At 45.3% G+C, this 27478-nt stretch overlaps 1 protein-coding gene and 1 long non-coding RNA gene across 3 annotated transcripts in view; one reads left to right on the top strand and one right to left on the bottom strand.

Annotated features, from left to right (window-relative positions):
• Window positions 1–17601, bottom strand: part of tbc1d2 (TBC1 domain family, member 2) — a 75795-nt gene extending 58194 nt beyond the window's left edge. For both annotated transcript variants that reach the window (XM_070887671.1, XM_070887663.1), the window contains exons 1-2: window positions 17462–17601; window positions 16488–16911 (exon numbers count right to left, since the gene is read on the bottom strand). In XM_070887671.1, coding sequence (XP_070743772.1) covers window positions 16488–16901 — 414 coding nt within the window. In that variant the 5' untranslated portion in view covers window positions 16902–16911; window positions 17462–17601. The remainder of the gene's footprint in view (window positions 1–16487; window positions 16912–17461) is intronic.
• LOC139268881 (uncharacterized) overlaps window positions 1–18556 on the top strand; it is a 53060-nt gene extending 34504 nt beyond the window's left edge. Inside the window, exon 3 of the long non-coding RNA XR_011594131.1 lies at window positions 18161–18556. This is a non-coding gene — a long non-coding RNA (uncharacterized lncRNA). The remainder of the gene's footprint in view (window positions 1–18160) is intronic.
• Window positions 18557–27478: the final 8922 nt, after the last annotated feature.

Here is a 27478-nt window from a genome sequence, read left to right on the forward strand (position 1 = left end):
CTTATCAGCCAGCGAGGTCGGTGTGTCCCCAGCCAGGTCGTTCGCGATGAAACTGTTTGAGCCTTTCCACAAAGGCATCCCAATCTTCTCCATCAGCGCGAATTGTTGAAAGTTGCTTAGGTTAGCCATGTTGCGCGTGGAAATTTGTAATTTCGTCACCAGTTGTTATATATGCATGAGGTAGGGTGTTGTACTTGAACTGTTGTGACCTTAGTCCATTTATTGTAGCTCCCCTGAATGAGGACACAATGAGGTGAGCTCCCTTTTATACTTGGTTACCTGCAGTGTGCAGGTGACCCTTAGGTCTCCACCAGTAGCACCCTCTGGTGGTGCAGGTATGGTGTATACAGTGTGAAGATACATTCAGTGGTTGAATGCTGCAGTGCATACATTATACATGCACAACACAGAGAAAATAGGTGCAGGAGCAGGCCATTCGGCCCTTCGAGCCTGCACCACCATTCAGTATGATCGTGGTTGATCATGCAACTTCAGTACCCCACTCCTGCCTTCTCTCCATACCCCCTGATCCCTTTAGCCGTAAGGGCCACATCTAATTCCCTTTTGAATATATCCAACGAACTGGACTCAACAACTTTCTGTGGTTGAGAATTCCATAGGTTCACAATTCTCTGGGTGAAAAAGTTTCTCCTCATCTCGGTCCTATATGGCTTACCCCTTATCCTGAGACTGTGACCCCTGGTTCTGGACTTCCCCAACATGAGGAGCATTCTTCCTGCATCTAACCTGTCCAATCCCGTCAGAATTTTATATGCTTCTATGAGATCCCCTCTCATTCTTCTAAATTCCAGTGACTATAAGCCTAGTCGATCCAGCCTTTCTTCGTATGTCAGTCCTGCCATCATGGGAATCAGTCTGGTGAACCTTTGCTGCACTCCCTCAATAGCAAGAATATCCTTCCTCAGATTAGGAGACCAAAACTGCACACAATACTCAAGGTGTGGTCTCACCAAGGCCTTGTACAACTGCAGCAAGACCTCCCTGCTCCTATACTCAAATCCTCTAGCTATGAAGGCCAACATGCCATTTGCTTTCTCGACTACCTGCTGAACCTGCATACCAACTTTTAATGACTGATGTACCATGACACCCAGGTCTCGTTGCGCCTCCCCTTTTACTAATCGGTCACCATTCAGATAATAATCTGCCTTCCTATTTTTGCCACCAAAGTGGATAATCTAACATGCAATGGCCCACTCACCTAACCTGTCCAAGTCACTCTGCAGCCTCTTAGCATCCTCCTTAAAGCTCACACTGCCACCCAGCTTAGTGTCATCTGCACACTTGGAGATATTACATTCAATTCCTTCGTCTAAATCATTAATATATATTGTAAATAGCTGGAGTCCCAGCACTGAAACTTGCAGTACCCCACTAGTCACTGTCTACCATTCTGAAAAGGACCCGTTTATTCCCACTCTTTGCTTCCTGACTGCCAACCAGTTCTCTATCCACGTCAATACATTACCCCCAATCCCATGTGCCTTAATTTTGCACACTAATCTCTTGTCAAAAGATAAATAGCCAGCAAGTATGGATATGCTGACATAAAATCCGGCAAGTATGTCTCTACGTCATATTTCTTAAAACCTCAAAAAGAGTCAAGTCAAAATGTATTCTGCTGGAAAATTCCAGCCATCTGTATTGTGCCTAGTACAGAGCATTTACAGCACAGATAGGCCATTCAGCCCAACTAGTCCATGCCGGTGTTTATGCTCCACACGAGCCTCCTCCCACCTCTCTTCCTCTCACCCCATCAACATATCCTTCTATTCCCTTCTCTCTCGTGTTTATCCAGCTTCCCTTTAAACGCATCTATGCTAGTAACCTTAACTATTTCTTGTGATAGCAAGTTCCGACTTTGGGAAAAGCTAATTTTGCTAAGTTAAGGAGTGATTTGGCCTTGGTGGACTGGAAACAGCTACTTGTGGGTAAATCAGTGTCCGAACAGTGGGAGGCATTTAAGGAGGAGCTCCGGAAGGCTCAGGCCAAACATGTGCCCTTAAAAGAAAAAGGCTGGGAAAAATAATTCTAGAGCACCCTGGATGTCTTGGGACTTACAGGGGAGGATTAAGAAAAAAAGGGACGCTTATGTCATATATCAACAGCTAAATACTATAGAATCTTTAGAGGAATATAGAAAGTTCAGAGGTAAAATTAAAAAGGATATTAGGAATGCTAAGAGAGAGCACGAGAAATTCTTAGCCAGTAAAATTAAGGAAAACCCCAAGATGTTCTATAAATATATTAAGAGTAAGAGGGCAACTAAAGAAAGGGTAGGGCCTATTAGAGACCATGAGGATAATCTTTGTGTGGAGATGGAAGATGTTGGGAGGGCTCTTAACGAATACTTTGCATCTGTCTTCACAAAGAAAAGGGGCATTGCAGATACTGCTATAGAGGAGGAGTGTGATATTCTGGATGAAATAAATATAGTGAGAGAGGAGGTATTAAGGGGTTTAGCAGCTTTAAAAGTAGATAAGTCCTCAGGCCCGGATGAAATGCATCCCAGGCTGTTGAGCAAAGTAAAGGGGGAAATAGCAGAGGCCTTGACCATCATTTTTCAGTCCTCTTTGGATCTGGGCATGGTGCTGGAAGATTGGAGGACTGCTAATGTAGTGCCCTTGTTTAAGAAGGGAGAAAGGAATAGGCCGAGTAATTACAGGCCTGTCAGCCTAACCTCAGTGGTGAGAAAATTATTGGAAAATATCCTGAAAGACAGGATAAATCTGCATTTGGAAAGGCACGGATTAATTAGGGACAGTCAGCACGGATTTGTTAAGGGAAGATCGTGTCTGACTAACCTGATTAAATTTTTTTGAGGAGGTAACCAAGAGGGTCGATGAAGGTAATGCTTACGATGTAGTTTATATGGACTTTAGCAAGGCTTTTGATAAGGTCCCACATGGTAGACTGGTCATGAAGGTTAAAGCCGACAGGACACAGGGCAAAGTGTCAAGTTGGATCCAAAATTGGCTTGGAGGTAGGAAGCAAAGGGTAATGATTGATGGATGTTTTTGTGACTGGAAGATGTTTCCAGTGGGGTCCCGCAGGACTCAGTACTGGGACCCTTGCTTTTTGTGGTATACATCAACGATTTAGATTTGAATATAGGGAGTATGATTAAGAAGTTTGCAGACGACACTAAAATTGGTTGTGTGGTTGATAATGCAGAAGAAAGTCATGGGCTGCAGGAGGATATCAATCTACTGGTCAGGTGGGCAATGCAGTGGCAAATGGAATTTAATTCAGAGAGGTGTGAGGTGATGCACTTTGGGAGGGCTAATAAGGAAAGGGAATACACATTAAGCGGTAGGCCACTTAATAGTGTAGATGAACAAAGGGACCTTGGAGTGCTTGTCCATAGATCCCTGAAATTAGCAGGCCAGGTGGATAAGGTGGTTAAGAAGGCATACGGAATGCTTGCCTTTATTGGCTGAAGCATAGAATATAAGAGCAGTGAGGTTATGCTTAAATTGTATAATACTTTGGTTAGGCCACAGCTGGAGTATTGCGTGCAGTTCTGGTCACCGTATTATAGGAAGGACGTGATTGCACTAGAGAGGGTGCAGAGGATGCTGCCTGGAATGGAGAATCTTAGTTGTGAGGATAGATTGGATAGTCTGGGTTTGATCTCATTGGAATAGGTGTACAAAATATTGAGGGGCCTGGACATAATGGATAGTAAGGGTCTATTTCCATTGGTGGAGGGGTCTATTACGAGGGGGCATAGTTTTAAGGTGGTTGGTGGAAGGTTGAGAGGAAATTTGAGGGGGGGGCTTCTTTACGGTTGTGGGGATCTGGAACTTGCTACCTAGAAGAGTGGTGGATGCAGAAACCCTCACCACTTTTAAGAGACGGTTGGATGGGCACTTAAAGTGCAATAACCTGCAGGGTTACGGACCTAGAGCTGGTAATTGGGATTAGACTGGATGACCTTTTGTTGAACGGAGCAGATATAATGGTAAGTACTGTAGGGAATAGAATACAGCCAGGGTGATCTCCTGGATGGGTCGGAGAGGAATTTTCCCAGATTTTTTTCTCCCTAAATTGGCCTGGGTTTTTATCTAGTTTTTGGATTCTCCCAGGAGATTGCATGGCTCCGGTTGTGGTGGAGTGTAGAATGTTTTAGTATAGGGGTGTCGCAATTGTGGCGAGGCGGATTGGTTCGGCTGAGTGGTCTTTGCCTTTCCATCATTGTTCATAGGTTTATATGTAACCTTTAGGGATGCTGACCAAGGGCCATGTGGCTCTTTGTCGGCCGGTGCGGACACGATGGGCCGGAATGGCCTCCTTCTATGTTTCCACTCTCTGGGTAAAGAAGTTTCTCCTGAATTCCCTATTAGATTTATTGGTGACTAGCTTATATTTATATAATATAAGTGGAAACCATCACAATAACAATGCCTTTAAATAGCCTTTTCTACCACATTTAAAATGACTCAGTCCCCTATTTAAAGCTATTAAAACATAGACTTCCTTAGGAATATCGGAAGATAGGAAAATGAGTGGGCCACTCAGCCCTCAAGCCTGTTCCGCTATTCTATTTGATCTTGGCTGATCTGTAACTCAACTCCATTTATCTGCTTTTGCTCCTTATCTCTTGGTTCCCTTAACAACAATAATCGATTGGTCATAAAAATCTAAATTGGCCCAGCTTCCACGTCCTTTTGGGGGAGCAAATTCCACTACTCTTCGTATGGAGTGCTTCCTGATTTCACTCCTAAGTGGCCACATTCTCCTTTTAAGGTTATGCCTCCTTATTCTCGATTCCCCATCAGAGGAAATAGCTTCTCCATTGGATCACCCTTCAACATTCTAAATTCATGGGGTTCCAAGCCAAGTCTATGCAAACTGTCTTCATAATTTAACCCTTTAAGCCTGCACCCTCTCCAAGGGGAATATAGCCTTCTTGAGGTGCGGTGCCCAAAACTGAATGCAGTATTCCAGATGGAGTCAGAGCAAGGCTCTGTACAACTGAAGCATCACTTCCCTTTATAATCCAGCTCCCTTGAGGTAAAGGACAACATTCCATTTGCCTTTTTAATTATTTTTTGTACTTGTGTATTAGCTTTTATGAGTTGTGTACATGGACACCCAAATCACTTTGGACCTCCACAGCTCCTATTATCTCACCATTAAGAAGATATTCTGATTTTTCTATCTCTGATCCAAAGTTGATGACCTCACACTTCCCCACATTGGACAAAACTGTGGCAAATGGAGTTGACTCACTTAACCTGTCAATGTCCCTTTGTAACTTCCTGCTCCCACTTGCACAATTCACTGTGCCTCCCAACAGTGTTATCTGCAAACTTGGATATATAACTCTCTATTCCTTCATCCAAGTCAATAATATAAATAGTAAAAAGCTGAGTCCTCAGTACAGATCCCTGAGGAATGCCACTTGTCATATCCAGTCAATGAGAGAACATTTCCTTTATCCTACTCTCTGCATCCGACCTCCCAACCAATGTCACAACATTAATTCCATTTCCACATGCTTTCATTTTAACATAGAACATACAGTTTCGTATGTTCTATGTTAAAATGAAAGCAGGAGAAGGAGAAGGGTCCACAGCCAGATATGGAATGGAAGACCAACAGGAAGAGCAGTGCAAGAAAGATAGTGCAGGAGTCCCCTGTGGTCATCCCCCTGCAAAACAGATACACTGCTTTGAGTACTGTTGGGGAGGATGACTCATCAGGGGAGGGCAGCAGCAGCCAAGTTCATGGCACCGTAGGTGGCTCTGCTGCAAAGGAGGGCAGGAAAAAGAGTGGGAGCGCGATAGTGATAGGGGATTCGATGGTGAGGGGAATAGATAGGCGTTTCTGCGGACGCAACCGAGACTCCAGGATGGTATGTTGCCTCCCTGGTGCAAGGGTCAAGGATGTCTCGGAGCGGGTGCAGGACATTCTGAAATGGGAGGGAGAACAGCCAGTTGTCGTGGTGCACATTGGTACCAACGACATAGGTAAAAAAAGGGATGAGGTCGAAGGAAAAGAATTTAAGGAGCTAGGAGCTAAATTAAAAAGTAGGACCTCAAAAGTAGTAATCTCGGGATTGCTACCAGTGCCACGTGCTAGTCAGAGTAGGAATCGCAGGATAGCGCAGATGAATACATGGCTTGAGCAGTGGTGCAGCAGGGAGGGATTCAAATTCTTGGGGCATTGGAACCGGTTCTGGGGGAGGTGGGACCAGTACAAACCGGACGGTCTGCACCTGGGCAGGTCCGGAACCAATGTCCTAGGGGGAGTGTTTGCTAGTGCTGTTGGGGAGGAGTTAAACTAATATTGCAGGGGGATGGGAACCTATACAGGGAGACAGAGGGAGACAAAAAGGAAGCAAAAGCAAAAGACAGAAAGGAGATGAGGAAAAGTGGAGGGCAGAGAAACCCAAGGCAAAGAACAAAAAGGGCCACTGTACAGCAAAATTCTAAAAGGACAAAGGGTGTTAAAAAAACAAGCCTGAAGGCTTTGTGTCTTAATGCAAGGAGTATCCGCAATAAGGTGGATGAATTAATTGTGCAAATAGATGTTAACAAATATGATGTGATTGGGATTACGGAGACGTGGCTCCAGGATGATCAGGGCTGGGAACTCAACATCCAGGGGTATTCAACATTCAGGAAGGATAGAATAAAAGGAAAAGGAGGTGGGGTAGCATTACTGGTTAAAGAGGAGATTAATGCAATAGTTAGGAAAGACATTAGCTTGGATGATGTGGAATCTATATGGGTGGAGCTGCAGAACACTAAAGGGCAAAAATCGTTAGTGGGAGTTGTGTACAGACCTCCAAACAGTAGTAGTGATGTTGGGGAGGGCATCAAACAGGAAATTAGGAGTGCATGCAATAAAGGTGCAGCAGTTATAATGGGTGACTTTAATATGCACATAGATTGGGCTAGCCAAACTGGAAGCAATACGGTGGAGGAGGATTTCCTGGAATGCATAAGGGATGGTTTTCTAGACCAATATGTCGAGGAACCAACTAGGGGGGAGGCCATCTTAGACTGGGTGTTGTGTAATGAGAGAGGATTAATTAGCAATCTCATTGTGCGAGGCCCCTTGGGGAAGAGTGACCATAATATGGTGGAATTCTGCATTAGGATGGAGAATGAAACAGTTAATTCAGAGACCATGGTCCAGAACTTAAAGAAGGGTAACTTTGAAGGTATGAGGCATGAATTGGCTAAGATAGATTGGCTAATGATACTTAAGGGGTTGACTGTGGATGGGCAATGGCAGACATTTAGAGAACGCATGGATGAATTACAACAATTGTACATTCCTGTCTGGCGTAAAAATAAAAAAGGGAAGGTGGCTCAACCGTGGCTATCTAGGGAAATCAGGGATAGTATTAAAGCCAAGGAAGTGGCATACAAATTGGCCAGAAATAGCAGCGAACCTGAGGACTGGGAGAAATTTAGAACTCAGCAGAGGAGGACAAAGGGTTTGATTAGGGCAGGGAAAATGGAGTACGAGAAGAAGCTTGCAGGGAACATTAAGGCGGATTGCAAAAGTTTCTATAGGTATGTAAAGAGAAAGAGGTTAGTAAAAACAAACGTAGGTCCCCTGCAGTCAGAATCAGGGGAAGTCATAACGGGGAACAAAGAAATGGCAGACCAATTGAACAAGTACTTTGGTTCAGTATTCACTAAGGAGGACACAAACAACCTTCCGGATATAAAAGTGGTCAGAGGGTCTATTAAAGAGGAGGAACTGAGGGAAATCTTTATTAGTCGGGAAATTGTGTTGGGGAAATTGATGGGATTGAAGGCCGATAAATCCCCAGGGCCTGATGGACTGCATCCCAGAGTACTTAAGGAGGTGGCCTTGGAAATAGCGGATGCATTGACAGTCATTTTCCAACATTCCATTGACTCTGGATCAGTTCCTATCGAGTGGAGGGTAGCCAATGTAACCCCACTTTTTAAAAAAGGAGGGAGAGAGAAAGCAGGGAATTATAGACCGGTCAGCCTGACCTCAGTAGTGGGTAAAATGATGGAATCAATTATTAAGGATGTCATAGCAGCGCATTTGGAAAATGGTGACATGATAGGTCCAAGTCAGCATGGATTTGTAAAAGGGAGATCATGCTTGACAAATCTTCTGGAATTTTTTGAGGATGTTTCCAATAAAGTGGACAAAGGAGTACCAGTTGATGTGGTGTATTTGGACTTTCAGAAGGCTTTCGACAAGGTCCCACACAGGAGATTAATGTGCAAAGTTAAAGCACATGGGATTGGGGGTAGTGTGCTGACGTGGATTGAGAACTGGTTGTCAGACAGGAAGCAAAGAGTAGGAGTAAATGGGTACTTTTCGGAATGGCAGGCAGTGACTAGTGGGGTACCACAGGGTTCTGTGCTGGGGCCCCAGCTGTTTACATTATACATTAATGATTTAGACGAAGGGATTAAATGTAGTATCTCCAAATTTGCGGATGACACTAAGTTGGGTGGCAGTGTGAGCTGCGAGGAGGATGCTATGAGGCTACAGAGTGACTTGGATAGGTTAGGTGAGTGGGCAAATGCGTGGCAGATGAAGTATAATGTGGATAAATGTGAGGTTATCCACTTTGGTGGTAAAAACAGAGAGACAGACTATTATCTGAATGGTGACAGATTAGGAAAAGGGAAGGTGCAACGAGACCTGGGTGTCATGGTACATCAGTCATTGAAGGTTGGCATGCAGGTACAGCAGGCGGTTAAGAAAGCAAATGGCATGTTGGCCTTCATAGCGAGGGGATTTGAGTACAGGGGCAGGGAGGTGTTGCTACAGTTGTACAGGGCCTTGGTGAGGCCACACCTGGAGTATTGTGTACAGTTTTGGTCTCCTAACTTGAGGAAGGACATACTTGCTGTTGAGGGAGTGCAGCGAAGATTCACCAGACTGATTCCCGGGATGGTGGGACTGACCTATCAAGAAAGACTGAATCAACTGGGCTTGTATTCACTGGAGTTCAGAAGAGTGAGAGGGGACCTCATAGAAACGTTTAAAATTCTGACGGGTTTGGACAGGTTGGATGCAGGAAGAATGTTCCCAATGTTGGGGAAGTCCAGAACCAGGGGTCACAGTCTAAGGATAAGGGGTAAGCCATTTAGGACCGAGATAAGGAGAAACTTCTTCACCCAGAGAGTGGTGAACCTGTGGAATTCTCTACCACAGGAAGTAGTTGAGGCCAATTCACTAAATATATTCAAAAGGGAGTTAGATGAAGTCCTTAGTACTCGGGGGATCAAGGGGTATGGCGTGAAAGCAGGAAGTGGGTACTGAAGTTTCATGTTCAGCCATGAACTCGTTGAATGGCGGTGCAGGCTAGAAGGGCTGAATGGCCTGCTCCTGCACCTATTTTCTATGTTTCTATGTTTCTATGTAACAGGCCATTCAGCTCAACTAGTCTGTGCTGGTGTTTATATTCCACACAAACCTCCTCCCATTCCATCTATCTCATTTCAGCCTAACAGCATATCTTTCTAATCCCCTTTCTCTCGTGTATTCGTCTAGTTTCCTTTTGAAAGCATCTAAACTATTTGCCTCAATCTCTTCCTGTGGTAACAAGTTCCACATTCTCACCACTCCCACTGAGTAAAGAAATTTCTCCTCATATCCCTTTTGGATTTATTAGTAACTATCTTGTATTTATGGCGGCTAGTTTTGGATTCTTCTACAAGTGGAAACATTCCCTCCACATCGACCCTCTCCAATCTATTCATAATTTCAAAGACCTCTATCAGGTCACCACTAAGTCTTCTCTATTCTCAAGAAAAAAGACCCAACACATTGAATCTTTTCCGATAGCTGTAATCTCTCAGTTTTGGCACCATTCTTGGAAATCTTTTATGCACTTTCTCCAGTGCTTCTATGTCCCTTATGTAGTATGGTACTTGAAGTGTGACCTGACCGGGGTCCTATACAAGTTTAACTTAACCACTTTTGAATTCTATATCCTTAGAAATAAATCCCAGTGCTTTGTTTGCATTTTTCATTGCTTTGCTGACCTGCGATGCTGTTTTTAATGATTTGTTCATCTGTATCCCTAGATCCCTTTGCTCTTCTACCCTAGTTTCTTATTTTCTAAGATGTAGGTGATGTTTTGTTTTTTCCTATCAAAGTGCATCACCTCACATTTATCTATTCCAAAGTTAATTTGCCATTTACCCACCCAATCTGCAAGTTTTCTCAATACCTTCTGTTTTGATAACTTCTAGTGCGGAACCTTAGTATGTTGTCTACATGGACATTTGATAAGACCCCCCCCCCAAAAAAAAATTGAGCTAGATTAGTCAGACATGACCAACCCTTCACAAATCCGTGCTGACTCTCTGATCGGCTCATACTTGTCCAAGTGCTCAGTCACTCCCTCCCTCATTTAGATTCTTATTTTCCAAGTAATATGTGACCTCAAAATGCAATACTTCACACTTACCTATATTTGAAATTCATTTTCCAATTATATGCCTAATCTGCAAGTTTATTAATTACTTCATGTAATTTATTGCAGTTCTTCTCAGTATTGACTATCCCCCACCCACCGCAATTTGGTGTCATCTGAAAATTTAGAAAGTGTTTGATCCCAACAGTCAAATCATTAACATAAATTGCAAACAACAGTAGTCCCAGCACTGATCCTTGTGTGACCCCACTTCCCACCTTCTGCCACTCTGAACAGCTACCCGTTACCTCTACTCTTAGCTATCTATCTTGCAGCTAGCTAGCTTTTCATTCTGCTGATTGTCCCTTGTATTAACAATGAAGACATTGGAGTTAAAACATTTTTTTTTAATAAAGTGGTTAAGATTTGGAATGCACTGCCTGATAAAGCAGTGGACACAGATTCAATAGTGGCTTTCAAAAGAGAATTGGATAAATATTTGAAGGGGAAAAAATGGCATTGCTCTTCAAAAGAGCCAGTGAATACTCGATGGGCTGAATGGCCTCCTTCTGTGCTGTACCATTCTATGGTTCTATGGTGTAAATAACAGGAAATTAGGAATTTAAAAAAATTATCATATCATTTGAATTAAGCAGTTTTGAATGAAGAGGACTAAACTGTGCTCGAAGTGTTGCTACAACCCCAGGTCAGCAGCTGTGTACTGTATGTCTGGAATGACAGCTGTATTAAACAATGCTCTTGTTCAGTATTGACGGGTACATTGATACCAGATTAACTGAGAGAGATTTAAGACAGAGAGCAGGCAAGACAGAGGGTTGCGAGGCTATGGAATGCATGACCGGAGTTAGTGATTGAAGCAGAGACCATGTTAACATTTAAGAATATGTTAAAGAGCTGCTTTATATAAAGGGGAATAAAGGGATACGGGAACAAAACAAGCACATGGAATTAGCACTGAGGAGCTTAACACAAACAGGTTGGGTCGAACAGCCTGTCTGCGTGTTGTCACTCCTATGTAATGCTCCAACACAAGACCTGCAGTGTTATTTGTGCATTAAATAGGGCAGCTGTAGCATGGCTCCAAATCTACTATTTAGATGGATTGATTAGCCTAATGATTGATTCCCTCATGTCAAGTGTGGAACAGATGTGCGCGCACACACACACACATTCAAAATCATTATAGGAAAAATACAACAGGCTTTAAAAGAAAAGACGCATTTATGTAGCGCCTTTCATGACTACTTCATGTCCCAATGAAGTACTTTTTTTCTTTAAATGTTGTTGTAATGTAGGAAAAGCCGCAGCCAATTTGCACACAGCAAGCTCCCACAAACAGCATTATGATAATGACCAGATAATCTGTGTTAGTGATGTTGATTGAGGGATAAATATCGGATAAGATACTGGGGATATCTCCCCTGCTCGTCTTTGATATCGTACCATGGGATCTTTTATGTCCACCTGAGAGCAGTTGGGATCTTGGTATAACGTCTCATCCGAAAGCGAGCACCACCAACAGTGCAGCACTCCTTCAGTACTGCGCTGGGAGTGCCAGCCTAAATTATGTGCTCAAGTCTCTGGAGTGGGACTTGAACCCACAACCTTCTGACTCGGAGGGGAGGATGCAAGCAACTGAGCCACAGCTGGGACTCAAGAACTTTAAGAACAGAAGTACATAAGAAATAGGAACAAGAGTAGGCCATACGGCCCCTCAAGCCTGCTCCGCCATTCAATAAGATCATGGCTGATCTGATCATGGACTCAGCTCCACTTCCCGCCCGCTCCCCATAACCCCTTGTCTCCTTATCGTTTAAGAAACTGTCTATTTCTGTCTTAAATTTATTCAGTGTCCCAGCTTCCACAGCTCTCTGAGGCAGCAAATTCCACAGATTTACAACTCTCAGAGAAGAAATTTCTCCTCATCTCTTCTAAGATCGTGCCCTCTAGTTCTAATCTCCCCCATCAGTGGAAACATCCTCTCTGCATCCACCTTGTCAAGCCCCCTCATAATCTTATACGTTTCGATAAGATCACCTCTCATTCTTCTGAATTCCAATGAGTAGAGGCCCAACCTACTCAACCTTTCCTCACAAGTCAACCCCCTCATCCCCGGAATCAACCGAGTGAACCTTCTCTGAACTGCCTCCAAAGCAAGTATATCCTTTCATAAATATGGAAACCAAAACTGCACGCAGTATTGGCCTCACCAATACCTTATATAGCTGTAGCAAAACGTCCCTGCTTTTATATACCATCCCCTTTGCAATAAAGGCCAAGATATCATTGGTCTTCCTGATCACCTGCTGTACCTGCATACTATCCTTTTGTGTTTCATGCACAAGTACCCCCAGGTCCCGCTGTACTGCGGCACTTTGCAATCTTTCTCCATTTAAATAATAACTTGCTCTTTGATTCTTTCTGCCAAAGTGCATGACCTCACACTTTCCAACATTACACTCCATCTGCCAAATTTTTGCCCACTCACTTAGCCTGTCTATGTCCTTTGCAGATTTTTTTGTGTCCTCCTCATACATTGCTTTTCCTCCCATCTTTGTATCGTCAGCAAACTTGGCTACGTTACACTCGGTCCCTTCTTCCAAATTGTTAATATAGATTGTAAATAGTTGGGGTCCCAGCACTGATCCCTGCGGCACCCCACTAGTTACTGGTTGCCAACCAGTGAATGAACCATTTATCCCGATTCTCTGTTCTCTGTTAGTTAGCCAATCCTCTATCCATGCTAATATATTACCCCCAACCCCGTGAACTATTATCTTGTGCAGTAACCTTTTATGTGGCACCTTGGCAAATGCCTTCTGGAAATCCAAATACACCACATCCACTGGTTCCCCTTTATCCACCTTGTTCATTACATCCTCAAAGAACTCCAGCAAATTTGTCAAACGTGACTTCCCCTTCATAAATCCATGCTGACTCTGCCTGACCAAGTTATGCTTTTCCAAATGTCCTGCTACTGCTTCTTTAATAATGGACTCCAACATTTTCCCAACCACAGATGTTAGACTAACTGGTCTATAGTTTCCTGCTTTTTGTCTGCCTCCTTTTTAAAATAGGGGCGTTACATTTGCAGTTTTCCAATCTGCTGGGACCTCCCCAAAATCCAGGGAATTTTGGTAAATTACAACCAATGCATCCACAATCCCTGCCACGACTTCTCTTAAGACCCGAGGATGCAAGCCATCAGGTCCAGGGGATTTATCTGTCTTTAGTCCCATTATTTTACTGAGTACCACCTCCTTATTGATTGTGATTGTGTTAAGTTCCTCCCCCCCCATAGCCACTAGACTATCCACTGTCGGAATATTATTAATGTCCTCTACCGTAAAGACTGATACAAAATATTTGTTCAGAGTTTCTGCCATCTCCATGTTCCCCATTACTAATTTCCCAGTCTTGTCCTCTAAGGGACCAACATTTACTTTAGCCACACTTTTCCTTTTTATATACCGATAGAAATTCTTGCTATCTGTTTTTATATTTTGCGTTAGTTTACTTTCATAGTCTATCTTCCCTTTCTTAATCATTTTTTTAGCTGTTCTTTGCTGTCTTTTAAAAAAGCTTCCCAATCTTCTGTCCTCCCACTAGTTTTGGCCACTTTGTATGCCCTTGTTTTTAATTGGATACCGTCCTTTATTTCTTTAGTTAGCCACGGATGGCTATCTTTTTTACACCCTTTCCTCCTCACTGGAATATTTTTTTCTTGATAGTTGTGAAATATCTCCTTAAATGTACACCACCGTTCATCAACTGTCCTACACTTTAATCTATTTTCCTAGTCTACTTTACCCAACTCTCCCCTCATACCTTCATAGTCTCCTTTATTTAAGCTTAGAAGGCTAGTTAGAAATCCAACTTTCTCACCCTCCATCTGAATTTGAAATTCAATCATGCTATGATCACTCATTCCGAGGGGATCTTTTACTAGGAGACTTTAATTAAAGACGCACACGTAATTAGCTTTTTCTCCACTGAATTTCTAGATTCCATGAAATTCTGTGGAATTCCCTACCGCAGAGAGTTGTTGATGCCAGTTCATTGGATATATTCAAGAGGGAGTTAGATATGGCCCTTACGGTTAAAGGGATCAAGGGGTATGGAGAGAAAGCAGGAAAGCGGTACTGAGGGAATGATCAGCCATGATCTTATTGAATGGTGGTGCAGGCTCGAAGGGCCGAATGGCCCACTCCTGTACCTATTTTCTATGTTTCTGCTGCCAATAGGGAAGGCAGTCCATTTCCAGACCTGGCCAAAGCTTTCTTTAGTCACAAGAAAGCATGTAACAGCATTGGATAGGCTGGGGTTGTTTTCTTTGGAACAGAGAAGGCTGAGAGGAGATTTAATTGAGGTGTATAAAATTATGAGGGGCCGAGATAAAGTGAATAAGAAGGACCTATTTCCTCTACCAGAGATGTCAATTACCAGGGCCATAGATTTAAAGTAATAGATAGAAGGCTTACAGGGGAGTTGAGAACGGGAAGCGAGGAGCGCAACAGCGAGGTCCGAAATCCAGCAAAATCCGAAAATCGGCATTGTCTCGATCCAGAGGTTGCCGGATTTTAGACGTTGTATCTGTACTTGGATATGCACTTAAAATGCTCTCACCTACAGGGCTACAGACCAAAAGCTGGAAAGTGGGATTAGGCTGGATAGCTCCTTTTCGGCCAGCACAGACACGCTGGGACGAATGGCCTCCTTCTGTGCCATAAATTTCTATGATTCTATCCGATTTTTCCATCTCCCATCTTCACCGCAAGTCTCCAGTCACCAATCTGCTTGGTTGGTACGGCTCAGCTCAGCAACCAAGAGAGTGGGAAGATGCCAATTCCTCAGTAGGGCCCTACCCCACTCAAAATATTGTTTTGCGTTTCCAGCAGATTTTCATACAAAATTGAAATGCACATCTTGCCAGAAATTAAATGTGGTTTATGCACCACACCATAAGATTGTTAATGCCACTGCGATGTATTGCTCAGGAAATGATGACTAAATCTTGCAGATTAGTGATTAGTCACCCAGGCTTTATCTTGTACATTATCTAAGAATCGAAATTGTTATTCTATCCCATAAACTGATTACTCGCCTTCCGTATAAACAATTATATGTACTCTGCAAAGCAAGACTGAAATCGCTAGATTTTTCGGTACTCGGGGAATCCAGGTATATGGAGATCGGGTGGGAAGGCGGATCAACCATGATCTTATTGAATGTCAGAGCAGGCTCGATGAGCCAAATGGCCTACTCCTGCTCCTTACGTTCTTAAAAGTCATTACTTGTTTGGGGTAGATGAAACAGGAAAGAGGAAAAGAAGCAGTTGCTTCTTGCAGCGATTGCAAACAGAGCACGGCAACAGTAAATGTATATTTCTCATTCTGGACTTACAGAAATTAGCAAGTCAAGTATTAGTTGGAAATTGCCTCATAACTTGTTGATACTATTCGGCAAAATCTGTAATTATGGAACTTTTTTGCAATAATGCTGAATCTGCCGTATCTGTCACAAGTCATTTGGATAGTCACTGCATATCATTTTAACGTAAACCATGAGGATGGAAAGTGAGGAGTCCGAAATATTGTGCAGTGTTCAATGTTAAACGTTTTTAAAGCCCTTCATAACCAATAATGCTTCAAATGCATCAATATTTCATAAATAAACTGGATAGAAAGAGCGAGCGAGAGAGGCAGAGCCAGTCAGAGACAGAAAGAGAGAAAGAGAAAGCCAGGCAGAGACAGAGAGAGAGAGGCAGAGACAGAGGAGAGAGGCAGAGACAGAAAAAGAGAGAGGGAGACAAGCAGGGAGCGAGAGGGAGAGAGACAGGCAGAGACAGAAAGACAATTTCTCCCGTAAAGCACCGAAACCTGACTTTTTTTTCACAATCTAATGTCTACTCAAGAGATCACCCCTCTGGTCAGAAGACCGGTGAGTGGGTTTGTGAATAAAACATTTTCATATTCTTTAAAAAGGGAACGCTGGATTTTTGTTTAAAATAACATTGAATGTCGATCACTATGTGCCGTTTAGAATTGAGCAGCAACATAAAGCACCTCACCTTCAGAGTATAAGCCTTTTCCGGAGTTTTGATTTCAAAGGTTCCTTCCTCGGCTTCCAGGCAATAATTAAACACCGCGTTTGCTAAATCCATGCTCCCCAATGGGCTGCTATCCTGGGCAGTTCGGAAATAATACAGGTGGCATTTCTTCTGGTCGTACACAAACCAGCGGGTCTTGCAGCCTTTGAGCGGCCCTTTGCCTCCCAACTTGTTGAGATATCCGCATAGTTTTTTGGGCAGCGCCCGCCTTTTATTCGAAGATTTCAACTGCAAGTAGTTCGCCAAGTCATCGGTCTCAGTTGGTGTCTCTGCACTCGCATTAACACATTCTGTCTGAGCGGCTGGGCTTTCTGGCGACGCGAAGATCGCCGTTTGACTTGACTTGGTGCCCTGTGCTAATTCATTTGCCATCATTCTTTGAACCCTACAATTACACACACGCACAAAATGATGCTGCAAACCACGGGCAAATACGTCAGAGAAGTCAGTAAACAGTAATAGGAAGAGCTATCATTTCAAATGCACCAGTCTTTAAAATATATAAACAGAAAACACGTTAAATTGGTTTATCCGTCCATTTTAGTCGGAAATATAAGCGTAATTAAACACATCTAAAACTTATAACTCAAGGACAAAATATCCAGATCTCGCAACCCAAGTCAGACGAGACCGAAAGTCGGTCCAAAATAAGAGAGATTGCACCTCGAACCAAACTTTAATAAATTGAAGTCTTTTTACGCTTGGTGCATCTCACTCACCTTTGCACAGCCCAATCGTTCCTATTGATTCTCATTAGTTTGAGGTTTTGCTTTTACTCTTATACCCAGAATAATACTATTTGCATATTCTCCCGAGCGATCTGCAGATTGTGCCCATATAATTATTCGCTCCCAAAGCATTTGCCAATTTCCCGGTCCCCACGCCCAAACAGATCTTTAGACTATGACCGCACCGCCGGGCACACCTACACATACCGGCTCTTCGACGGAGTTTCTTGGGGAATTCGAGGCGAGTCCCCCACCTCCTGATGCTGGTGTGCAATTTTAGCCTTGCGCTGTCACTTGCCCCCAATTTTCCGACCCTGGCACAGCGACGGTGACAGTGACTAGTAACACCCCGGGTAACATTCCAAAATTGCGTCAGTGTTTTGCGGAAGATCCGATTGGTTGGTAATCCGGAAATTAGAATCAACGTGACTGCAGTTACCGCGCAACCGGAGACAACACGCAAGTCCTGTTGGATACTATAGTGTTGCATAACATCGAGTTGCAAAACTTACAATTTCACAAATCAATTTTAAACCAGTTAAAACCGAATCCCAACTGCTCAGTTGGTATCATTCTCGCCTTTGAGTGAAAAGGTTGTGAGCTAAAGTCCCCCTCCAGAGACTTGAGCATAAAAATTTAGGCTGATAAAAATCCGTGTGCAGTACTGAGGGAGTGCTGCATTGTCGGAGGTGTCAAATTAGACGTTAAACTGAGGACCCATCCATGATCTTATTACATTGTTTTTCTGTACTTAGATGTGTTCATCATGCATCACTTGCATCCTAAAGGTATTAACATATAACATTAATGGGACATTGATGAAAAGCATTGGAGATGGCTAATTGTGGATGTCTATCTGTGTGTTCCGTACTAGTACCTGGGCAATTAGCTTATACCATGCTCTAGTCATCTTTGCAGAAGAAGATATCATCCAATTGCGCCGAGCATCGGCACATGGGAGGAGGGCCAGCAGAGTTGTTGGAACTCACAGATCTGGAGGAGTGGGCTGCAGCCCTCATAATTGCTTGGCCAACGGTGGTGGTGCAGATCCAGTAGTAGCGGCAGGTAAGTCATGTATAATCCCCGGGCCATGCAGCGGTCATGTAATTTAATGCTATGTGAGTATAATGTATGAATGATGCAATGTAATGTGATGTAATGCTAGGATCATGAAATCTTATAATGCCATGCAGTTTCTGTACATTCTGTTCATGTTAATTGCATGTAACATCTCTAATGCAGTAGTGTTGCTCCTCTATATATGCCTGCACAACATAAGCATTATCGTGTCACCCTGACCCTCCCCTCCCCTTCTACGAACCTCTCATATTATGTTTTCTAGTTGCCCAGGTGTATCGGAGACCTGCTGAGCCCTCTGGAGCTTCACCATTACAGCTACAATTGGTACTCACCGGAGGAGAGACCACGGAGGAGGAGGATCGAGTTGACGACTCCCAAGCTATGTCATGTGCATAACATGTTCAGGGGAATATGGAAGAGGGGGTGTCGGGGACTCGGGTCCATTCTACCTGCGGCCACCTCTTCCTCAGCCGAATCCATCTTTCCTGGATTCGGTTCCGAGGAAGTAGCGGGACTAAGCGGCGTTCAGCAGGGCACACCGAGTGATCCAGCACATATGCCGAATCTGCGGAGGTTTATTTGGCGGGGCAGGCATGCTTGACGACAGGACGACGTCGACCTGGACATGATGGGACTGTCTAGGACGAGTGTCAACGTTGGTCGAGAGCTCCTCCAGATTATTGATGGCTTAGCTGGGAACATCGCCACGCAATCAGCACGTCATTCGGAGGACATAGCAGAGCTGATTGCTGTGGTGTGGTGAACCGCCAATTCTGTCGATGCCATGCGGCAAATGATAGAATCGGTATATGGCACTGCACCCCAAGGTGTCATACCACCTATGCCGGCAACACCTGAGAGTCGGGAGGAAACAATTGCTTCTGACTCTGAAGAAGGGTCGTCAGAAACCGATATTTCTCCAGAATCCCCCAAAATAATGCTGCCATTGTCACCTCCCCCAGCCCCCCCCCCCCCCCACAGCAGCAGCGCTCGAGGCGCCCTGCTGCACGACATCTTGGTGTCATCGCGGGTAGGGCCAGGGGCAGGGGTAATGGGAGGGGGAAAGGATGTGTAAAGACCAGAGGGGGCAAAGGCGGTGAGAATGGTGGCTGCAAGTAGAATTTTTGCCGGGTTGGGGGCAGGGTGTGGTGGTCATTGTTGTGGGTGTTATTGTTATTTTAATTGTTATTCTAAAATTGTTGATTGTTGCATGGGGGGGGGGGGGGGGAGGGGGGTTGCGGGTGTTTTAAGTTTTTAATGTTTTCAAATGTTTGTTGCTGTTAATTGGTTGTTTTGTTTAAATTATGTTTCATTTTCCTTTAAAAATAATTATTTACTAATTTATTTCAAAGATTATGTTTTTCAATTTTCCTAAATTATAAACTTTTATTCCACTTAACAATTCTTGTGCAGTGTCTCACCCACTTTTACAAACTGAAGGTTAACAATCAATACAAGGGTTGTGTTATATATGTGAACTTGTATTTACTCTGTACACCAGAGGGCTCATCCCCTGGCGTCCCAAGGGACCCCATAATCCCTTGGGAGCACAGGTATTTAAGGAGGCCTCACAGGTTGGAGAGGCACTCTGGAGATTGGCAATAAAAGACTACGGTCACACTTTACTTTGAGCTCACAGTGTTTAATCTGACTCTTTCTCCATACATAACAACTGGCGACAAGATACAGATAACGAACCCAATGATGCAGAGAACAGTGGGCATCCTGGAGAAATTCTCAAGGGAGCTGATTGGGAAACTTTTGTGGAGCAACTCGACCAATACTTTGTAACCAACGAGCTAGATGGAGAAGAGAACGCTGCCAAACGAAGGGCGATCCTCCTCATCGTCTGTGGGGCACCAACGTATGGCCTCATGAAGAATCTGCTCACTCCAGCAAAACCCACGGAGAAATCATGCAGCGATTTGTGCACACTGGTCCGAGAGCATTTGAACCCGAAGGAAAGCATTCTGATGGTGAGGTACCGGTTCTACACCTACAAAAGATCTGAAGGCCAGGAAGTGGCGAGTTATGTCGCCGAGCTAAGACGCCTTGCAGGACACTGTGAATTTGAAGGACATTTGGAGCACATGCTCAGAGACTTTTTCGTACTTGGCATTGGCCACAAAACCATACTTCGCAAACTTTTGACTGTGGAGACCCCAACCTTGAGTAAGGCCATAGCGATAGCCGAAGTGTTCATTGCCACCAGTGACACTATGAAGCAAATCTTTCAGCACACAAGTGATGCTACAAGTGCTGTGAACAAAGTGATGTTGTTTTCGAATCGTAATGTACAGGGCAGGTCACATATACCTGCAGCTGCACATCCGCAGATGTCTCAGAGTCCACCATCAAGGGTGATGAATGCAAGGCCATTAACACCTTATTGGCGCTGCGGGGGTGATCATCATTTCCATTCATGCCGATTCAAAGGGTACGTCTGCAAGGGCTGTGGAACAATGGGACATCTCCAACGAGTGTGCAGGCAAGCTGCAAATCCTGTTAAAGCTGCAAACCACCATGTTGCAGAGGAGGACAGATCCACAGAGGATCACAACGAACCAGAGCCTCAGAACGAGGAGGCAGAGGTACATGGGGTGCACACATTCACCACGAATTGTCCCCCGATAATGCTGAATGTTGAACTAAATGGATTCCCGGTGTCAATGGAGCTGGACACGGGTGCGAGCCAGTCCACCATGAGCAAAAAGACTTTCGAAAGATTGTGGTACAACAAGGCCTTAATGCCAGTCTTAACTCCAGTTCGCACAAAACTAAGAACTTACACAAAAGAACTGATTCCTGTAATCAGCAGTGCTACCGTAAAGGTCTCCTATGATGGAGCGGTGCACAAGCTACACACTCGGTGGTACTAGGCGATGGTCTCATGCTGCTCGGCAGGAGCTGGCTGGGAAAGAAATGCTGGAACTGGGATGACGTCCGAGCGCTATCACTCACTGATGACACTTCGTGTGCCCAGGTCTTAAACAAATTCCCTTTGCTGTTCAAACCAGGCATCAGGAAATTCCAAGGAGCAAAAGTGCAGATCCACCTAATTCCGGGGGCATGACCCATCCATCACAAGGCGAGAGCAGTACCATATATGATGAGAGAAAGGGTACAGATCGAGTTAGACCGGCTGCAAAGAGAGGGCATCATTTCACCGATCGAGTTCAACGAGTGGGCCAGTCCGATCATTCCTGTCCTCAAGGGCGATTGCAAAGTAACGATCACTCGTTTCTCTCTGCAGGACCAATACCCACTACCAAAGGCCGATGATCTCTTTGCGACGCTGGCGGGAGGAAAGACATTCACGAAGCTGGATCTGACTTCAGCCTACATGACGCAGGAACTGGAGGAATCATCGAGGGCCCTCACCTGCATCAACACGCACAAAGGTCTTTTTGTTTATAACAGATGCCCGTTTGGAATCCGATCAGCGGCGGCGATATTCCACAGAAACATGGAAAGCTTATTGAAGTCAGTCCCGCACACCGTGGTCTTCCAGGACGACATCTTGGTCACAGGTCGGAACACAGTCGAGCATCTGCAGCACCTGGAGGAGGTTCTTAATCGACTCAATCGCATGGGGCTCAGGTTAAAACGCTGCATTTTCCTGGCGCCTGAAGTGGAGTTCTTGGGAAGGAGGATTGTGGTGGACGGCATCAGGCTCACCAGCACGAAGACGGAGGCAATTGAGAATGCACCGATGGAGCTGCGGTCGTTTCTGGGACTCCTGAACTACTTCGGTAACTTCTTCCCGGGTCGTAGCACACTGTTAGAACCACTACATGTTTTACTATGAAAAGGGGGCGAATGGGTTTGGGACAAAAGCCAAGAAAATGCCTTTATAAAAGTGAGAAAATTGTTATGCTCAAACAAATTGCTTGTGTTGTATGATCCATGTAAGTGTTTGGTAGTAGCATGTGACGCATCGTCACATAGCTTCGGGTGTATATTGCAACAAGCTAATGATTCGGGGAAACTGCAACCAGTTGCTTATGCATCCAGGAGTCTGTCTAAGGCTGAGAGAGCCTACAGCATGATTGAGAAAGAAGCGTTAGCCTGTGTCTATGGGGTAAAGAAAATGCATCAATATCTGTTTGGGCTAAAATTCGAATTGGAAACCGACCATAAGCCACTTATATCCCTGTTTTCCGAGAATAAAGGGATAAATACCAACGCATCGGCCCGCATCCAGAGATGGGTGCTCACATTGTCCACATACAACTATGCCAACCGCCACAAGCCAGGTACAGAAAACTGCGCCGATGCTCTCAGTAGGCTGCCATTGCTCAGCATGGGAGTGGAAATAGCACAGCCTGCAGATTTAGCCATGGTTATGGAAGCATTTGAGAGTGAACAATCACCCGTCGCTGCCCGACAGATCAAAACTTGGACAACCCAGGACCCCTTATTATCTCTAGTCAAAATCTGTGTGCTTCATGGGAGCTGGTCCAGTGTCCCAGTGCAGATGCAGGAAGAGATTAAGCTGTTCCAGCGTTGCAAAGATGAAATGTCTATACAAGCAGACTGCCTTCTGTGGGGCAATCGAGTAGTGGTCTCCAAGAAGGGCAGAGACACCTTCATCAATGACCTCCACAGTACCTACCCAGGCATTGTAATGATGAATGCGATAGCCAGATCCCACGTGTGGTGGCCCGGTATCGATGCGGACTTAGAGTTCTGCGTTCACAGATGTAATACATGCTCGCAGTTAAGAAATGTACCCAGGGAGGCGCCACTAAGTTTATGCTCTTGGCTCTCCAAACCGTGGTCTAGGGTACACGTCAACTATGCAGGCCCGTTCTTGGGTAAAATGTTTCTTGTGGTTGTAGACGCGTATTCCAAGTGGATTGAATGTGAGATAATGTCAGCTAGCATGTCCGCTGCCACTACTGAAAGCCTGCGGGCCATGTTTGCCACACACGGCTTACCCGATATCCTGGTGAGCGATAACGGGCCATGTTTTACCAGTGCTGAGTTCAAAGAATTCATGACCCGTAATGGGATCAAACATGTCACAACTGCCCCGTTTAAACCAGCGTTCAATGGTCAGGCAGAGAGAGCAATGCAAACCATCAAGCAAGGCTTGAAGAGGGTAACTGAAGGCTCGCTGTAGACTCGCCTATCCCGAGTCCTGCTTAGCTACTGCATGAGACCCCACTCGCTCACTGGAATCCCACCTGTTGAACTGCTCATGAAAAGACAAGGCTCTCATTAGTTCACCCTGATCAACATGAACAGGTAGAGAGCAGGCGGCTTCAACAAAGTACATACCACGATAGTGCAAATGTGTCACGCGAGATTGAAATCAATGATCCTGTATTTGTAGTGAATTATGGACAAGGTCCCAAGTGGCTTCCCGGCACTGTCATGGCCTGTTGTAGGCATTAGGCACCTGCTGAATATATAAAACACTAGGCATTAGGCACCTGCTGAATATATCTAAACTCATATAAGTTTAAAGCGGCCACATATAAAATGGCTGCCCAAGCATGATGGGAACCCCGTTCTGTGGGGCAATCGAGTAGTGGTCTCCAAGAAGGGCAGAGACACCTTCATCAATGACCTCCACAGTACCCACCCAGGCATCGTAATGATGAATGCGATAGCCAGATCCCATGTGTGGTGGCCCGGTATCGATGCGGACTTAGAGTTCTGCGTTCACAGATGTAATACATGCTCGCAGTTAAGAAATGTACCCAGGGAGGCGCCACTAAGTTTATGCTCTTGGCTCTCCAAACCGTGGTCTAGGGTAATGAACTGGGACTGACCGAGCAATAACCGAGCAATGACCCTGTGAGGCCCACTACCAGGAATGCCTTGGATACAAGATAATTATAATGAACCAGTGATTTCACACAGCCGAAGCCCGAGGAAGAGACATAACGAGGTCATTAATCAGCCCGAGCTGACAAAAACCGAACATTAATCAGCCCGAGCTGACAAAAACTGAGGTATCAGGAGAATCCTATTGGGTTAAAGAAACCTATATGTAATCTATAATCATTATGATTGGATTGTGTCCACTCGAAGTGGGCTGAGTAACTGTAAAGAACTATTGTAAAACATATAAATATCGATGAGTTTCTTTGTTCAGCGGAGTGAAGTGCCTGGATCCAGTCCTGAGGCTTCCTCCCCGCTGGCGTTAATAAAGGCCGCATTGGCGTTGGAACCGACTCTGAGTGTTGAGTGATTCTTCTGAGAAAACATTCACGCTAACATGGCCAAAGAGGGGAGCAGTGTGTTTCGAGTCAAACTTTCAAATGGACTCATTCACCGGAGAAACTTGGACCAAATCAAACTCAGATTTATGGACTATCCTGAGCAACCCACCTTGGACCCTACCTTTTTTGATCCCCCAACATCCACACCACGGCACCACGGTTGACTACGAAGCAGAACCCATCATCCACAGCAACCCAGCAAGGCCAGCTGCATAGCTGCACAGCAGCCCAGCGAGGGCCCAACAAATGATTCAACAATAACAGCTTTCACAACGAGACGATCAACCAGGGCAAGAAGGGCCCCAGATCGACTCACGTTGTAAATAGTTACAATATTGATTTGGCGGGGGGGAGTGTTATATATGTGAACTTGTATTTACTCTGTACAGCCACCAGAGGGCTCATCCTCTAGAGTCCCAAAGAATCCCATAATCCATTGGGAGCCCAGGTATTTAAGGAGGCCACACAGGTTGGAGAGGCACTCTGGAGACCTGCAATAAAAGACTATGGTCACACTTTACTTTGAGCTCACAGTGTTCAGTCTGACTCTGTGTCCATACATAACAGGTTGCAAACAATTGTCAGGCAAGGATGAAACGTAACTGTCACCGTTCAAGCAAAGTGTTCGTTTATGAGCTGCTGATGTAACAGTTTTGCAGTTGCGTAACTACCACGGGGCTTTTCCTGTGGTTGTAGTGGGAGCGGAGGGGGTGGGGGGGGCGGGGCAGGGGGGTTGGCACGGGTTCATTGCCAGGCTGCTCGTCCTCCTCCTCCTCCTCTCTCTCCTGAGATGGTCCACAGTCCCATCTGGCAAATCCTGTCCCCTCTTGATAGCTGTGCAGAATGCAGCACACCGCAATGAACTCAGTGACCTGCTCAGGGTAGTATTGCAGGCTGTCTCCAGAGTGGTCCAGGCATCTGAAGCGCTGCTTCAGCACTCCAATTGTCTTTTCGACGCTATTGTGTGTAGCTATATGGCTGTGATTATAGCGATGCTCGGCATCTGTCTGGGGCTTACGGAGGGCGGTCAGGAGCCAAGTGGCGAGGCCGTATCCTTTGTCACCCAGCATCCAGCATTGACCTTGTGGCTGACTGTTAAACAGGTCAGAGACAGTGCTCTCACGCAAGAGGTACACATCATGAATGCTCCCTGGAAAATTGGCATTTACTACCATGGTGCGTTGAATGTGGTCGACAATGAGTTGCACGTTCAGGGAATGGAATCCCTTACGGTTCTGGTACACCTCTGGCCCCTCTAAAGGTGCTTGCAGGGTGATGTGCATACAGTCTATGACACTGTGGACCTTGGGGAAGTTTGCTATTCTCGAAAAACCCAAAGCCCTCTCACTCTGTGCCTCCCTGGTCATTGAGATGTTTATAAAGTCCGTCCTGCATACGTAAAGCGCTTCAGTCATCTGGCGAATGTAACGATGTGTGGTGTGCTGAGAGATGCAACAAATGTTGCCAGCTGATGCCTATAAGAAGCCCACGATGTTGCAGGGACCCGGCACTCCAGCTCTTATACTCCTGACCTGCGGTGGTGTCCTCTCGGGCCACCCCGACCTGCGAGAGGACACCACCGCAGGTCGGGAGTATAAGAGCTGGAGCATGCCACTGCAGCTTCCAGCGCGAGCCGACACAAATGTGCGACGGCTTTCAGGTGGGTGACTGGGTGACGTCATCAGGACCCAGGTCGCCGTTTGGAGCGTGGGCAGAAGCATCGGCGGGGTCCTGGTACAACGGAGGAGCGGAAAGGTCATGGCGAACATGCGACGAGTGATTGGGGCGGAGGAGTGATGAGGGATCGTGGCTGAGATTTGGTGGGTGATCGTGGCGGAGGTGTAGCGAATGTTTGTAGCGGAGGAGCGGCGAGAGTTTGTGGCGGAGGTGCGGCGAGAGATCATGGCGGAGGTGCGGCAATTGAGGGTATATGGCCCAGAAGAGCCGAGGGCCCAGGGTCAGCACGGGACAGTCCACACTGCGATATGTGTGTGCACTCAGTCCGTGCAACAGAGCAGGTCTCCAGTCATCCTGGTTAACCCTTGCCAATGGATAAAGACCTAGCTCTGTCGAGCCCATGTGGTGGCTAATGTGCAACGGTCACCACACGTTATAAAAATCCATGCACAGGCATCTTCCACCCTTCATTTGGAGTTCAGGACTGAACATCGGGTCCTTCATTGAAACATCTGTGAACTCATTGGAAGCAAGTCATCCTCGTTCGAGGGCCCGCCTATGATGATGATGATAAGGAGCCCAATGCATTGAAGGAAAGTGCTGCAGTCACCTTAACCTCAACGGGCAGTGCGGTCCTGATGGTGCTGATAGGCTGCAGGTCTCCCTTAAGCAGTTGGCATAGCTCACTGATGACCTCATTTCGGAAGCGCAGTCTTCTAACGCACATTGTATTGGACAGGTGCAGATATGACTGCTGTTCCCTGTAAATACGTTGGAGGTAAGGCCTCCTCCACCTCCTCAGCAGTCTGCCATCTCTTCGATTGGGCATATAATGCTCTTCAATGAACTTTCGTCCATATCTATTCTGCAGCGGGTGAGTAGTCAGCAAGATTGGCTGAGAAATTACAGGTCCCATTCCTTTAAATGTCCTAAACTGTCTTCAAAATTCTTTAATTGCCCTTAAACAACCACAAATGTATACTAAATTGACCACAATGTGCTCAGATAATGTGCAAGATTTTCAAACACCCTTAAAATCCACTCATAAATTACTTTAATGCTCCCATCAACTTGAAGCAGTCTTTTCTTCAACTTCATCTGATTTAAAACATGGCATCCATACAGCTGGGTTAAGATCAGGTGAGTGCAGCTTTTTCTGGGCGGTATTTTGGACGGTATTTGGGCGAATTGCTGAATTTAGCGCCGGCAGTAATTTGGGCAGTAATGTTCACTT

This window comes from Pristiophorus japonicus, chromosome 1 (genome assembly GCF_044704955.1).
Source record: "Pristiophorus japonicus isolate sPriJap1 chromosome 1, sPriJap1.hap1, whole genome shotgun sequence".
Taxonomy (NCBI): Eukaryota; Metazoa; Chordata; class Chondrichthyes; family Pristiophoridae; genus Pristiophorus; species Pristiophorus japonicus.